The sequence below is a fragment of the Camellia sinensis genome, chromosome 5 (assembly GCF_055761805.1).
Source record: "Camellia sinensis isolate YWXY chromosome 5, ASM5576180v1, whole genome shotgun sequence".
Lineage (NCBI taxonomy): Eukaryota > Viridiplantae > Streptophyta > Magnoliopsida > Ericales > Theaceae > Camellia > Camellia sinensis.
This window is the reverse complement of record NC_138965.1, coordinates 199,461,139-199,475,112: the sequence shown is the minus strand read 5'-3', so window position 1 is coordinate 199,475,112 and position 13,974 is coordinate 199,461,139. Positions and strand designations below refer to the sequence as shown.

Here is a 13,974-nt window from a genome sequence, read left to right as displayed (position 1 = left end):
TCAATTAATATATTAATATATATTATAATATCATTATTTTAAAAAATAAAAATTTATTAACTAATGATATGATAGGCATAATTGATATATTAATTAATATATAATATTATCATTTTAAAATTATAAATCTCACTCTTTATATAAATTATAAATATTTAAAAATTTAAAAATTATACTATATCATCTGTTATATATTAATTAATATATTCAATATATCAATTAATATACTAAAATATATTATAATTTTAAAATTATAAATTTCACTTATTATATAAACTATAAAAATTTAAAATTTATAAAATTATAACATGTTACCTATTAATACAGTAATTGATATTCGTAGGTATATTTTTTTTGTATCGGTGAAACCAAATCTCATTTTGATTTGCCTGAGATTCTCTCTCTCTCTCTCTCTCTCTCTCTCTCTTCGTGCGCTACCTACCTACTCGATTACTACTACTATTTATTTATTATATAAATTCATAACATTCTCTTCGCTTCACTCTCTCTCTCTCTCTCTCTCTCTGGTTCGATTCGTCAGTAGAGGTATGATTCTATTCTATTCTATTATATTCTATTATATCAATCGAATGTTTGTATATACAGAAATGTGTGTATATATGTATGTGATTATTGTGTTCTTCGTCGATCACTCACTGTTGTATTTGGTAGATTCGTCTGTGTACGTGTATATCGATTCTGTGATCGTTTTGATTGCATTCTTAGTTGGGTTGAGTTAGATTTTAATCGGGAAATGACTCGTCTTTTATTTTCTAGATTGGTTGTCTCGGGTTGATTTGTTTAATTGAAAATAGGGTTTAAAGGAATTTTTTTTTTCTTCCGATTTTTGGGTCGTGTTGGATTTTGAATAACCAGGGTTTAAGGTATTGGCTTTTTGCGTTTTGTGTTATACAAATGTTTTGTTCATTGTGCTTGTCGACATTCATTGTTTCTGTGTATGTATATCGATTTCGTGATCATTTTGATTGCATGCTTAGTTGCATCTGATTTTGTTTTGTTTTTGCCATTTTTTTGTTATTTATTAGATTTAATATGTAAAAGACTTGGTTTTGATCTTGTTGATTGGTCGATTGGTTATCTCAAATTAGTTTGGTTAATTGAAAATTGGGTTTAAGAGAGCCTCAGTTTTTATCTTTTACATTGTTCGATTGATTAGGTTAATAAAAAATAGGTTTTAAGATGGTTTTTTTTAATCTTTTTTGAAATAATGTTGCTCTGTTTTTATCTTTTAGATTAGTCTATTGATTCTCACAGATTGGTTTGTTTAATTTAAAACGGAGGTTAAGAGGTAGCTTTTTCAATTTTTTGGTGTTTGGTTAAGTTTGATTTTAATAAGGAAAAGGCTTAAATTCTAGTGAAACCATATTTTTATTCTTTTTTAAAAAAATTAGTATTTAATGTATACATTTTTGGGTTTTCTTCTATTTGATCTGGGAGTTCGATTTTATTTTCTTTTCACAAATTGATTCTATGGTGTTATTTCATAGTGATCTGTTTTCTGTACTAGGATATACACACAGGTTTTTATATTATAAGTGGGATTGTGGAGGGGGGGTGAGGATGTAGGAGATTGGGTTTGTTGCATAGTTCAGTTTGTCCAATCACACTGAGCATATATGCGTAAGTTTGAATTTTTTATTGAATTTCAAGACTTATTTTCATTTTGTATTGATTTCCTTTTTTTTTTCTCTTCCTGGTTAGCAATTTCGTCAAAACTCAACTTTCCCCAATTTATATGTATGTATGTATATGTACATCTGTGTACAATAATTTCTACTCGTATTTCCTTAATCTTACATTGTATTGTATCAATAATAATTTGTATCTTTATGTTTTTCTTGTTTTTGAGAGTGAAGTGAATAGTGCTGTTAATGTTTAGTTTTTGGAAAAAGAAAAAAAAAATGAAATCAGTTTTTTTTCTTTTTTTATTGGAAAAATTGTCATTATGATAATGATGTTTCAATGTTATATTTCAACAGAGATGGCAATACAGACAGCAGGTTCTCCTCCTGCTCACATGGCACAAGTTGTAGCAAATGCCTTTGTGGAGCGGTATTACAAAGTGCTTCTTACTGAACCTGAATCTTTTTACAAATTTTATGAGGATTCAAGTATGCTAAGCTGGCCAGGCCCCGATGGAGAAATGACATCAGTGAAAACCATAGAAGTAAGTTTTTTGGGACAAAGGCCGTAATGGATTCTTAATGTACTACTTGGGTTTGTATAATAGTAGAAACCCAACTTGATAAGTGACTTGCATGCACTCTTGTGTTTAGCCACTTCACATATTAATGTTAGCCATTTGCGGTTCGGTGTTTGCTTGCGTCTTTCTTGGGACTTAAGATTGTCCTATTTTGCATCTATCTCTACTCCCTAGTGGGTATACTCATTCTGGATTTGTTCTAATTATTAAACCTCTGTGTATGGTGAAAATATATGGTTACCAGGGAGAAGTATTCATGTGGATGGCTTTGAAATGTTAAAACAGGACAATCTGTTGGTTTTGTTATAGGTGGTGTGTGTGGTTTGGATCATTTGTCTCTTAGGAGTGTTAACTTGACTCTTTCTTTACCATTAATTTGTTTGGACACTACCTGAAGACAGAATTGAGGAACATAGAATGTAACTTAACGAAGGTTTGCTGGGCAACCAATAGAAGGAAAGACAATGATCTGGGCAACACAAGATAACTCTTTTGAATGGATTTAACATTTTCAGGATACATCCAGTCAGTAATCAGTATAGTGCAATTTCAGTGGCTTAACTCACCTAGGCAATGCACTAATTCACCATTTCTTAAAATTAATTTTGTGGTGTTGAAAATTTGCATTATAATGCAATTCTCAATTCTTGACATGAATTTCTTTCATTTTTTTTCCTTGCTGTTTCGTTGTTGGTTATATGTAATTCTTAGTTTTGTTGTCCTGTTGCTTTGTTTTTTTAATTTTCGTTTTTTGTAATGCAATTCTTATAAACAATATTATTGTCCTTTTCTCTTTCACATTTATGAGCTTTTTTCTATAAAAAACTTGTGGCTATACTTAGGCTCCGTTTATTTCGATGTAAACTATTTTGCATAGAAGAAATGTTTTTGTTTTTTGTTTTTCGGCGTTTGGTTGACACTTGAAACAAAAATATTTTATTGCCGAAAAGAGAAATTTTGATTCAATAATGTGTCATTTATGATTTTTTAGAAAAGGCTAAGTGCTTGTTTGGCATGCACTAAAAAAGTGCACTTTTTTTGCATACATGCACTTATTTGGGTCACATCAATCAACATTTCCTCTCTACTTTTCTATACACTTTTTCTAATCCACTTTCTCTACTATTCGACACATCTTTTTATAAAACGTTCAAAAGTACACTTATTTAGAACATTCCAAATCACAAATGTGTTGAAAAGGTAGTGAGTGATTCAACTTTGTAAAAATTGGCTTACCTAATTTTTTAAGGTAAGTCATTTTTGGGAAAATGATGCAAAAATGTTTTCCTTAAAAAATGTTTTCCTGACTTTTGTTCAACCAAACAACGGAAAATGAGTAAAATATTTTTGACAAAAATATTTTACGTCAAAATAAACGGAGCCTTAATGATTAAATAAGTGCCTAATTGCTGATCTTGCTGCTCTTTTATGATGATTGTAACTTTTGTTTCTATATATCTTGGAACAGGGTATTAAAGAGAAGATCTTTTCCTTGGACTACAATGGCTATACAGCGGAGATAACCACTGTAGATGCTCAAGATTCTTATAAGGAAGGGGTGATAGTTTTAGTAACAGGTTGCTTGTTTGGGAAGGACAATGCGAAAAAAAGCTTCACGCAAACATTCTTTCTGGCTCGACATTCAAAAGGCTACTATGTCTTGAATGATGTTCTTAGGTTCTTGGATGTACTCGAGGCAGTAACCTCTTCAGCTGTTAATGATGCCAATGAGAATGTTGCAAGTCCTCCTCTAACACCAAATCAAGGTAGGCTTTTTGTGTGTTTCCCTTTCTTCTAGTTGCCTTTTTTTTTTTTTTTCCCAATATATTTTCTTGGTTGGGCACAAGAAGGGAATTTTGTTTGTTCTCTCTCTCTCTCTCTCTCTCTCTCTCTGTGTTATTTACATGATCTGGTTTTACACTGTCTTTAGAGTCTGCTCGTGTTCCTGATCATCCCAGACAAAATGATGGATCTTCCACCATGAAGGTCACAAGTAATGGTGGTGAGGTCTGTGATTCATCAGACACAGAGGGTTTGGTTGACAGCAAAGTTTCAGTTAAAGAAGTGGTTTCTAGTGAACAATCACTTAGTTCAAGCAAGAAGGAGGATGGAGACACAATTGCTGATTCGGCTTCAAATAAGCAGGAGGATCAAAAGATGTCTTATGCTTCAGTAGTGAGTACATGCACATTATGTATACAAGTAACTCAGATGTGGTTTTTTACTTACATTGAACTTAAATAAATATTTTGAGTCGTGGTGTATAGGTGGCAAAGGAGACTACAGTGACTTCTCCAGTCCAGTCATCTCCTGCAATCATTGGATCTTCAAGCGCTCATCAACAGCAACGGGCCTCAGCAGCACCAAAATCACCAGCTCTTCGTGGTAACAGTGCCCCACGAAATAGTAGCACTCATACAGAAGGTACTTAATGTTGTTTACTGTATAGATTGATACTTGGAGTTTTGTGATATCTATTATGTTCTTTCATAATGCTGAATTTACTCCTGGAATATCTTCATTTTTTTTGGTCACAGGTAAAGGCATATTTATTGGGAATTTGCCTGCAGATGTGTCAGTTGAACAACTTGATTCAATTTTCAAGAAATTTGGACCTATTAAAAGGGGAGGCATTCATACCATAATTTGCGAGGTATGCTTCACAGTTGACTTTCGTATATTACCTTTCAACCCATTTTTCCCTTGCACTAACATGTTTACTGTGAAATTCTTCTGACCAGGATAAATTCTGTTACGGATTTGTGGAATTTGAATCCTCAAATTCTGCGCGTAATGCAATTGAGGTACTTGTTTGAAATTTTTTGACTTGTGTTCTTTCAGCACTATTGATCGATGCCAGAATCAAAAGCATCACACTTTTTATTCACTAGACTGCTGTCTGTGTGAGCTGATAGTAGTATTGTCAATCTATCCTTGCTTTTTATTCCACTTGTTCCTGTTCCAAAGGACGCCAAAATTCAAATGGATGCTTTATATATCTTAAATTTGTACAAAATAACCTTATTCTTTATATATTGCTTGAGCAAGAGAAACCAGATTTTGTGTTTGAATGTTAATCCAAATTCTTGGGTTTTTTGGGTTGTGAGCCTTAAGTTATATCTGAATCTGCAGAATGAAAATTTTGGGCTGTGTTTGGTGGAGATTTCAAAACTCAATTTCACCCCTTGGTTTGAGTGGGGTGTTTGGTTAGAGTTTTTAAAATTTGATTCCACACTCACTTTTGAAAACACGTCTACCCGGTCATTCCTCAGACGTTCGGCCGGTTGACCGGAATAGTATTCGTGTTTTTTTTTTTTTATATATTTTAAATAAAAAAAAAATTTGAATTTTTTTTAAATTTTTTATGAGCTTTGAATAGAATTTTGAGCTGTGTGTTTGGTTATGAGTTGTAAGTTTTTTAATCAAATAACTTTTTTAATTTCAAAAATTCAAAACTCCCTTCAAAACTCAATTTCAAAACCCTTTTTAAAACTCATAACCAAACAAATTTTCTCTTTTCAAATCATAATTCTAAAACTCACAGACTCAAAATATAATTCTATTATCAAATCATAATTCTAAAACTCTATCAAACACTACCTTGGTATTTCTAATGTTCTTTTTAAAAAATAAAATGTTGACAAACTTTTCTTGAAATTGTCAACAAATACATATGCTGTTTATTTCATGTGCTTCTCCAATATCTTAACTTCTTTGCTTTCTAATGTAGTTATGTGTTATTTCAGGCTCATTTTGTCATGGTTGGGTCAAAAGAAGCCTACATCACCGAAAAAAGATCTCCCAATCAAGGCAAGTGGAACTATATACTTCTTTATATTATTAATTTTATAATTTAATCAGTGCAACAACTAATTTTATGACTGTTACTTCATGCTTTGGATGCTGTAGTTCGGCATTCAGAAGAAAAAAACATTTAATAGTTGCATAGTTTAAATATAATGTTTCAAATTTGGTTGGACAAAAAGCTTCAGCTGATTGTAATTTAACAAGGCAAACCTTGTTAGAGACTAATTGTGTTATTGGTTCTTGCAGCTGGCAATGGCAGAGGGAGGTCCTCATCAGGAAAGGGTGAGTTCCGCAACGACAAAAATCGCAATGACAATTACCGGAACAGGGAAAATTTTGTTGAAGGTCGTAGCTATGGCCGATATCAGCATGGGAACCGTGGTGAAGCTTCAGGACAAACTCGAGGCCCACCAGGAGGCAATGGAGAAGCTCATCAGAGGGGGGTCTACCAGAACGGGGGTGGAAAAACAGCTGCTCATGTGGTGGCGTGAAATAGACTGTAATGCATACACCTACCAAAAAAAAGTAAGACGACTTCATGCTAGAAATATGTTCCATCTTTTAAAATGTAGCAGAATTTCTTAGCTATGTGAGGTTTGGGATAGAGCTTATGCTGAAGTGAAAGGCGTTTTTATTAGATTAGCACAGTGGGGGAAAAAAAAATCCCATTTGTCTTTGTAGTTAAAACATCTTTCTAGTATTATGAAGGGCATTTTCAGGTTTCTCTTTAAATCAGCTTCAATGATTAATTTAGATTGAACTAGTTAAAAGTCTGCATTGTATTCTGCTTCCTCTCCTTTAGAATTCTACTTTGAATAAAGATTGAGGGCTGTAATTTTAGAGCTCTGAAGAGAGCTCTAGTGATGTGGCAAAGAGTGGAGTTCACATGTAATGTGATGTGTGCGCCTATGTGTGTGTGTGTGTGTGTTTTTTTTTTTTTTTTGTTGCCACATCATTATAGCTCTCTTTAAAGCTTCAAAATTAGAACTCTTTATCATTATTGTTCTACTTTTCATGTTCATGTCAACATGGCTAAATTAACTGTTTTGCAATAATTCTTGTTTCTTTGTAGATTTCAACCTATTTTAAAAATCTTGTCTATGAGATCAACTCTGTGTGTACGAAATGCCACACAACTTGAGTGAGCTTATGGGATAGTTAATAGCTCGGTGGTGTAGAACTCGAGTTTATGGGGATAGCCCAACTCGGTGGTTTTTTTTTTTGAACTCGGTGGTTGTGTGAGTATTTTACTGGGGTAGCGTGGTGGTGTGGACCTTGAACTTGCGGGTGTAGTTATTCTTGTGTTCGAGTTTTGATTGGGATAGCTCGGTGGTGTGAACCTTGAGCTTGTGGGTATAGTCACTCTTTTGTTCGAACTATAAGTAGTAAATAAATAGATAGGTAAAGATAGTAATATGTTATTTCAAAATATTATTGTACAGGTGCCAAAAAAAAAAAAAAATATTACTGTTCAAAAGTTTTGTATTTGAACGGTTGGTCTGAGTGTCTTAAGGGATGTTTTGAAAAGATAGTTAAAAGTTAATTTTTTAATTTTTTAAATTTTTTTCACTATTTCATATGGGAGACTCAAAATAAATTAAAAATTGACTTTTGACTTTTTGGACATGTTGCCAAAACAACCCTCAGTATATTATTAAGTAAAAAGATTATCATTTAATCACATTATTAGGTGCCATTTTAGAGCAAAAGAAAAAAAGTTGCGTTTTGCAACTATGGCTAAAAAAGTCAAAATGAAAAGGTAGTTAAAAGTTACTTGTGACATTATAGTTATACCCTATATGTTGTTTAAATAAGCCACGTAAGTAAAAGTGGTTATTTTTTAAAATGAGTGGGATTATTTTGATAATAAATTAAGTTAAACACTAAAAAGTAATTTTTATTAAGGGTTGTTTTGGAAAGTTGGTAAAAAGTTGATTTTTGGCTTTTTATTAAGCTTTTTGGCTTTTTTGGAAGTGATTTGGGAAGTTGGTAAAAAGTTGACTTTTTATTTTTTAGTTTAATATTTATTTATGTTGTCAAATCAAATTAAAATAACCAAAATACCCTTACCCAACATAAGAGATTTATTTTTTTATTTTTTTTTCATAGGTCCTAATTTGTAATTTTAGGGCTTCGTTTTTGACACTTCCCAAAGAGATTTTATTGCGTTTTTGGCAGCCACGTTTTTAGACAACTAACTTGCCAAATAACCTTTTAAAAAAGTCAAAAAAACTTGATTAAAAGTCAAAACTAATTTTTAACTTAATTAAAGCCAAAACTAATTTTTAACTATTTTTCCAAAATATCCCTTAAATCAACCATGATAGACTTGTGGGGAACCTCTCGCCAAACCATAATAGACTCGTGGGAACCTCTCGCCCATCAAAGGTATATATATAATGAATTGACAAGTGGCAACTCGACCAAATAATTCCACAGCGAAAAAAATAATAAATCATAAATATACTATCTGAAATTTAATTAAAATACAAATCGTCTTTTGTGATTTTAGAAATTACATTCTATTCTTTGAGATTTTTAATTTCTTAACAAATCGCTCATTTTATTAATAAATCATCAAGTCAATTAACAGTTTTTAATGATATTATAAATATGTTTCAATTAATAATTTAAGTCATTTTATTATTGTATAAGAGAGTAATTATGAATTTTCTTTTTTTAATTAATTCTATTAAATAAAAAAATTTACGAGGGGGTATTTGTAATTTTTCAAATTATAGAAAATAATCTGTATTTTAAACAAATCTTGGAGAGTGTATTTGTAATTTATCTTTTTTTAATTTTGGAATATTGCAACTTAGTTGACTGGGCCTCACTTCAGCCTCAACAATGATAGAGAGTTTTAATTTTAAAATTTAAAAAAAAGCTTTACTGAGGTGAAAAGAAAAAAAATAAAAAAATAAAAATATAGACATATATATCACATCACAAATGAACCATACTCTTTACCACATCACTAGAACTCTTTTTAAAACTCCTTCTTATCACTAAAACTCTCCTTAAAATTCAAAAAATTACAACTCTTACTCTTTATTCCTTCAGCCCCACATGTCTACGTTGTTGGCTTCACTTGCGAAGTGTTACAACATTATTGGCTGTATATAGCTTAAGACATATAAAAATAAAACTATTTATGTAATTGAAAGAATGTGAACCATTGAGTAGAGGAAAGGGTTTGTTTGGTGAGTTAACTATTTTAATTGGTTATTAAATATTTTTATTGTTTTAGTTTGATTAAAAAAATTATATTTGAAAAATTAGATTTTTTCATAATTAATTTGATAATTATAAAATAAATAAATAAAATAATTATAAATAAAATAAAATAAAATATTTTATTTTATTAATTATTTTCTCAATTCCTTTCCAAACTAGGCCTGAGTGTGTGGTTGGAGCCCGGAGGGTAGGAAAAGAGTCAGAGAGGCTGGAGAAGGGTAGGAGAGGAACTGACATTGGCAAGAAATGTGAGGGGACTTTTGAAGTCAAGAAAAAGGAGTTGGTTGACGAGGATAGAGGTTTGCAATGGAAAGAGAGAGGAGAAAGAGAAAGGGTAAATTTGTCATTTTACAAAATATTTACAACCATTTGTATTTGTTTAGTAATTTCCATATTTAATGTAACTGTTTGTAAGGTTTCCAACCAAGTGTTTTTTTGGGGGGATAAGAAAAAAAAAAAATAGAAGAAATAAACAACACGTTAAAATATGTCTTAAATTTATTCTTTTCTCGGTTCCAAAATAATAGTCCATTTTAGAGAATTTAATTATTATATTTTAAAAATAGCAATTTTTCAAAATTACCTTTGATAGTATAATTTTTTTTGAGGATATCAAAAGTCATAGTTGTACTTTTTGTATTGTTAATGAATTTTAAAAAAGGATAAAATATGAAATTTATATTATTTTAGTAATTAATTTTTGAAAATAAACTAATATTTTGGAACAATAAAAAATAAAATAAGATATTAATATTTTGGAACGGATAAAGTATTAATAATATGAATAACTACATACAAGTTATTGATATATTTAAAAATTAATCGATTAAAACTCAATCCACTCTCACATCACTGTAAGTAAATTTGAAAGTGTTATTTTAGATCTAGCTTGAGATTTAGCCTTTTTAATTTTTTTATATATATGTATTTATGATTTGCCTATTGTAGAAGAATTTAAAAAGTAAAAGAATTTGAAAAATAAATAAATAAATCCCAATTTAAAAAAAATACACATTTTTTTTTTGTGGCTCTTAGTAGATTTTTTTTTTTAATTTTAATTTTAGAACTTGTTTGGTATGATCTATATTAGCACATTTTTATTTTTATTTTTTATTTTTTTAAATCTTTTTTAGATCACATCACTTTTCTATTTTTTACACATTCTTTGGTAAAAAATTAAAAACTACACTTATTTAAAACATCACTTTTCTTATCTGTCTAGTTAGAATAATGCTATATGCACTAATTAGTATATTAATTAGTGTATTAATAGATAATATTGCATAATTTTAGAAATTTTGGATATTTATAAATCAGTAATAATATCATAATATATATCAATATACTAATTGATATATCAATTGATGCGTGTAACACTATCAGTCTAGTTAAATAGAACTTAAAAAAATAAAAGGTGTGTTTGGTTTGTGTTTTAAAACATGTTTTTAGAAAAAAAAAAATTTCAAAAACATGTTTGGTTACAAATTTTCTCAAAAAAATTCTAAAATTACTTTTTCTCTATTACACATCAATCAATCACTTTTTCTTTCATGTATATCTACTCAACTATAATAAAATATCAAATGATTCCAAACTCTCAAACTCCAAAACTATTTTCAAAATATACAACCAAGCAATTTAAAAAAAATTCTAAACTCTTTTCTCAATTTTGTTTTTTTTTTTAAAATTTATCTCAAAACATAAAACAAACACATCCAAAATTTTTAATTAAAAAAAAAAAAAGACACTAACGAAAAAATCAATAAAAAAAGGGGGATGCACCAATAAATCCCAAATTAATAACTTATACACTGTTTAGTCCTAAAAGTTTTCTTATAGACTGAAAGGTCCCATTACAATGTTTCAAACATCAGATTAATGTTTCGAACATTAGATTTCAAACATCAGATTAATGTTTCGAACATTAGATTTCGAACATCAGATTAATGTTTCGAACATTAGATTTCGAACATCAGATTAATGTTTCAAACATTAGATTGATGTGCAAATGGGACTAAATGGAGCATAAGAAAACTTTTAGGACTAAATGGTTCAACTTTTCAGAAACTAGGACTTATGGATAAATTTTCCATAAAAAAAAGTTAAAAAAAAAAGGAAAATGATTGGTGGCCCTAAAAAATTTGCCCCTAATGCCCCTAATTTCCATTTTTGGAAACTGTTTTCTTTTTCTCTTTCTTTTTTCCTTTTTTTTTTTTTTTTTATTACCAAAAGTGGAATTTCGGGGCATTCGAGCCCCGAAATTTAGGGCCCTCAAGCAGCGCTGAAAAAAAAAATCTCAAAGCACTGTTTTCAATGGTAAGCCTCCACGTGTCAAAAACCCAACACCCGTGAGTCACACATTTTTAAAAAAAATTTGGGACAATACAACAGCGAGTGCTGAGTGCGAGACATGATTGAAACACAAACACAAACACACCCCACACCATATACATAAACAAAAAGCAAACGACAATGTTGCAGCTTTACGAGAGGCCGATGATTTAACGGACATGTGGCGAATCCGAAGCGACACTGACACGTGCCATTGCGTCCTCTTTAGGACACTGACACGCGTCCTCACCTAATTAAAAGAGCAGGTTGCCTTTTGTTGACTTACAGCTCTTTCTTTCCTAACAAAAAATTAAATAAAAAACAAAAGGAATCTAGTTTCACCACGTGTCTTCCCACGCCCCCCTCCCCAAAACCGCCACTTGTCCTTTCCTTGTAGCTTCCTCCTCCTCCTCCTCAGTCATAAGGGTATTTTTGTCACATTCTACTATAAAAAAATATTTGGACAAATTATATCAGTAATTTTTATATTTTACTTCTTATTTCATTTTAATTCTTACACTCTTAATCGGTAAGTTTTGACAATTAATTTTAAAATTTATATTAATTTAATCTAATTAACAACGTCATTAATCATATTTATAAAAAATATTCACTGAGTTAATTGATATTAGCTCACTAAATTGTTAAATTCATAATTTTGTTCTTAAAAAATGACACAAGTCATTCATGTGCATATTTTTCATAAAATAATGCTACTAATTATTATTAATTAGATTAAATTGAGATAAAATAAAAAAAAATTAAAGATAAAATCAAGCAAATTAAAATTATAGAGTAACCCAGATAATTTCAGTAGTTCCTTTTTTACTCAAATAGTAAGATGATAGCTTTATGCAACTTTTTAGATTTACAAAAATAAATAAACGTAATTTGATCTCAAAAGTAATTTGGGCTATAATAGTTATATATGACAAAATTAGCTATTTTAATTAAATGGGACAAAATGTCACATCTAAATCATAATTATTTTATTTTTTCTCTCATAAAAGTTAAAAAAGTCAAAAAATCTATTCTAAATGAGACTTTTTAGTCCCAAAATAAAATAATTAAAAAAAATAAAAAGTCAAAACATATTTCAAACAAAAGCTGAGTGTTTGATTTTTTTTTAAGTGAATTTTAAAATATTTTTAGTAAATTTTGTTAGACTTTTGATTTCTACTCGATTAGACATGCTAAATTTTTTTAAAAAAATCTAATAAAAAAGTCTGTTTTTTAGCCTCCTTTTGTCTTTAATGAACTTAATTGGATTTTAATTTTAATTTTTTTTTTTTTTTTTTTTTTTTAACTTTCGGATTCTTCTATGCTGGAAGAATAAAAAAAAATGACATAAATTTTAAAAAATTACTAAAGACAATTTTTTTTTATATAAAAAAATGTCTTTTTTTAATTGGATGCCGAACAAGGTCTAAGTTAAACATATCTTTTAATCTCATTTTAAATATGGTTTTATGTGCCATTTTGGGAACAAAATAAAAAGTCAAGTTTTTTGACAAAATGTCCAAAAACGCAAGTGTCAAAAACGCAACAAAATTGGTTTGGAAAGTGCCAAAAACACAAGTGTAAAATTATAAATTAGGGCTTATGACAAAAAAATAAAAAAACAAATTTCTTATGTTGGGTAAGGGTATTTTGGTCATTTTAATTTGATTTAACACTATAAATAAATATTAAACTAAAAAGCAAAAAGTTAACTTTTTACCAATTTCTCAAATCACTTTTCAAAAAACTAAAAAATTTGATAAAAAGTCAAAAACTAATTTTTTACCAATTTTTCAAAACACTCCTATGTACCATAATTATGATCATTGAGTATTAAAGTAGTTGATACGAGATCTATTGTATTCATGATTGTAATTATGTAATAACATTTTAAAATGTTCAAAATAGATGATAATTAACATTATTTTACAAAATTAGATACAGTCCTCTTATATTGGAATGAAACTCTTTAAATATGTGAGTCTGATCTATATGAAATGGTTTTATTTGGTTTGTTAAATTTTTTTAATTTTAAGATAAATACTAGCAAGCAAGTGTTCCTGAGCATTATTTAATATTGACATAAAAATTAAAGATTTTTTTAAAATATGCAAAAAGATTTAAAAATATTTTGAAATTTGTGATTTATATATATATATATATTTGGATTTTTGGGAGGCACTTATTAGCAAAACTGTATTTTTAATGTAACATATATTAAACTTACAAAATTTTAGCTGTCGAATTTTCATGTTTTTTCATTCATTGTCTCGTGTAAATTTATATTTATGAATGAAAAAATTACAAAATCTAAGAAATAATTATTGATTTTATTATTTTATTAAGTAAATAGATGTATTCAAATGTCTCACTCT

The 13,974-nt window shown here is 29.2% G+C and overlaps 1 protein-coding gene across 2 annotated transcripts; it reads left to right on the top strand.

The window, feature by feature from the left end:
* The first annotated feature begins 331 nt into the window (after window positions 1-331).
* On the top strand, window positions 332-6,763 carry LOC114273111 (nuclear transport factor 2-like). 2 transcript variants are annotated; one of them, XM_082871111.1, is made up of 9 exons: window positions 332-546; window positions 2,001-2,188; window positions 3,693-3,990; window positions 4,155-4,399; window positions 4,492-4,648; window positions 4,762-4,877; window positions 4,966-5,028; window positions 5,971-6,034; window positions 6,278-6,763. In XM_082871111.1, the coding sequence occupies exons 2-9, from the start codon at window positions 2,003-2,005 to the stop codon at window positions 6,520-6,522; spliced, it is 1,374 nt and encodes a 457-aa protein (XP_082727237.1). In that variant the 5' UTR covers window positions 332-546; window positions 2,001-2,002; the 3' UTR covers window positions 6,523-6,763. The 2 variants fall into 2 exon arrangements, with proteins under 2 accessions (XP_082727237.1, XP_082727236.1); XM_082871110.1 differs by lacking the exon at window positions 332-546 and adding an exon at window positions 681-1,641.
* The last annotated feature ends 7,211 nt before the right edge of the window (window positions 6,764-13,974 follow it).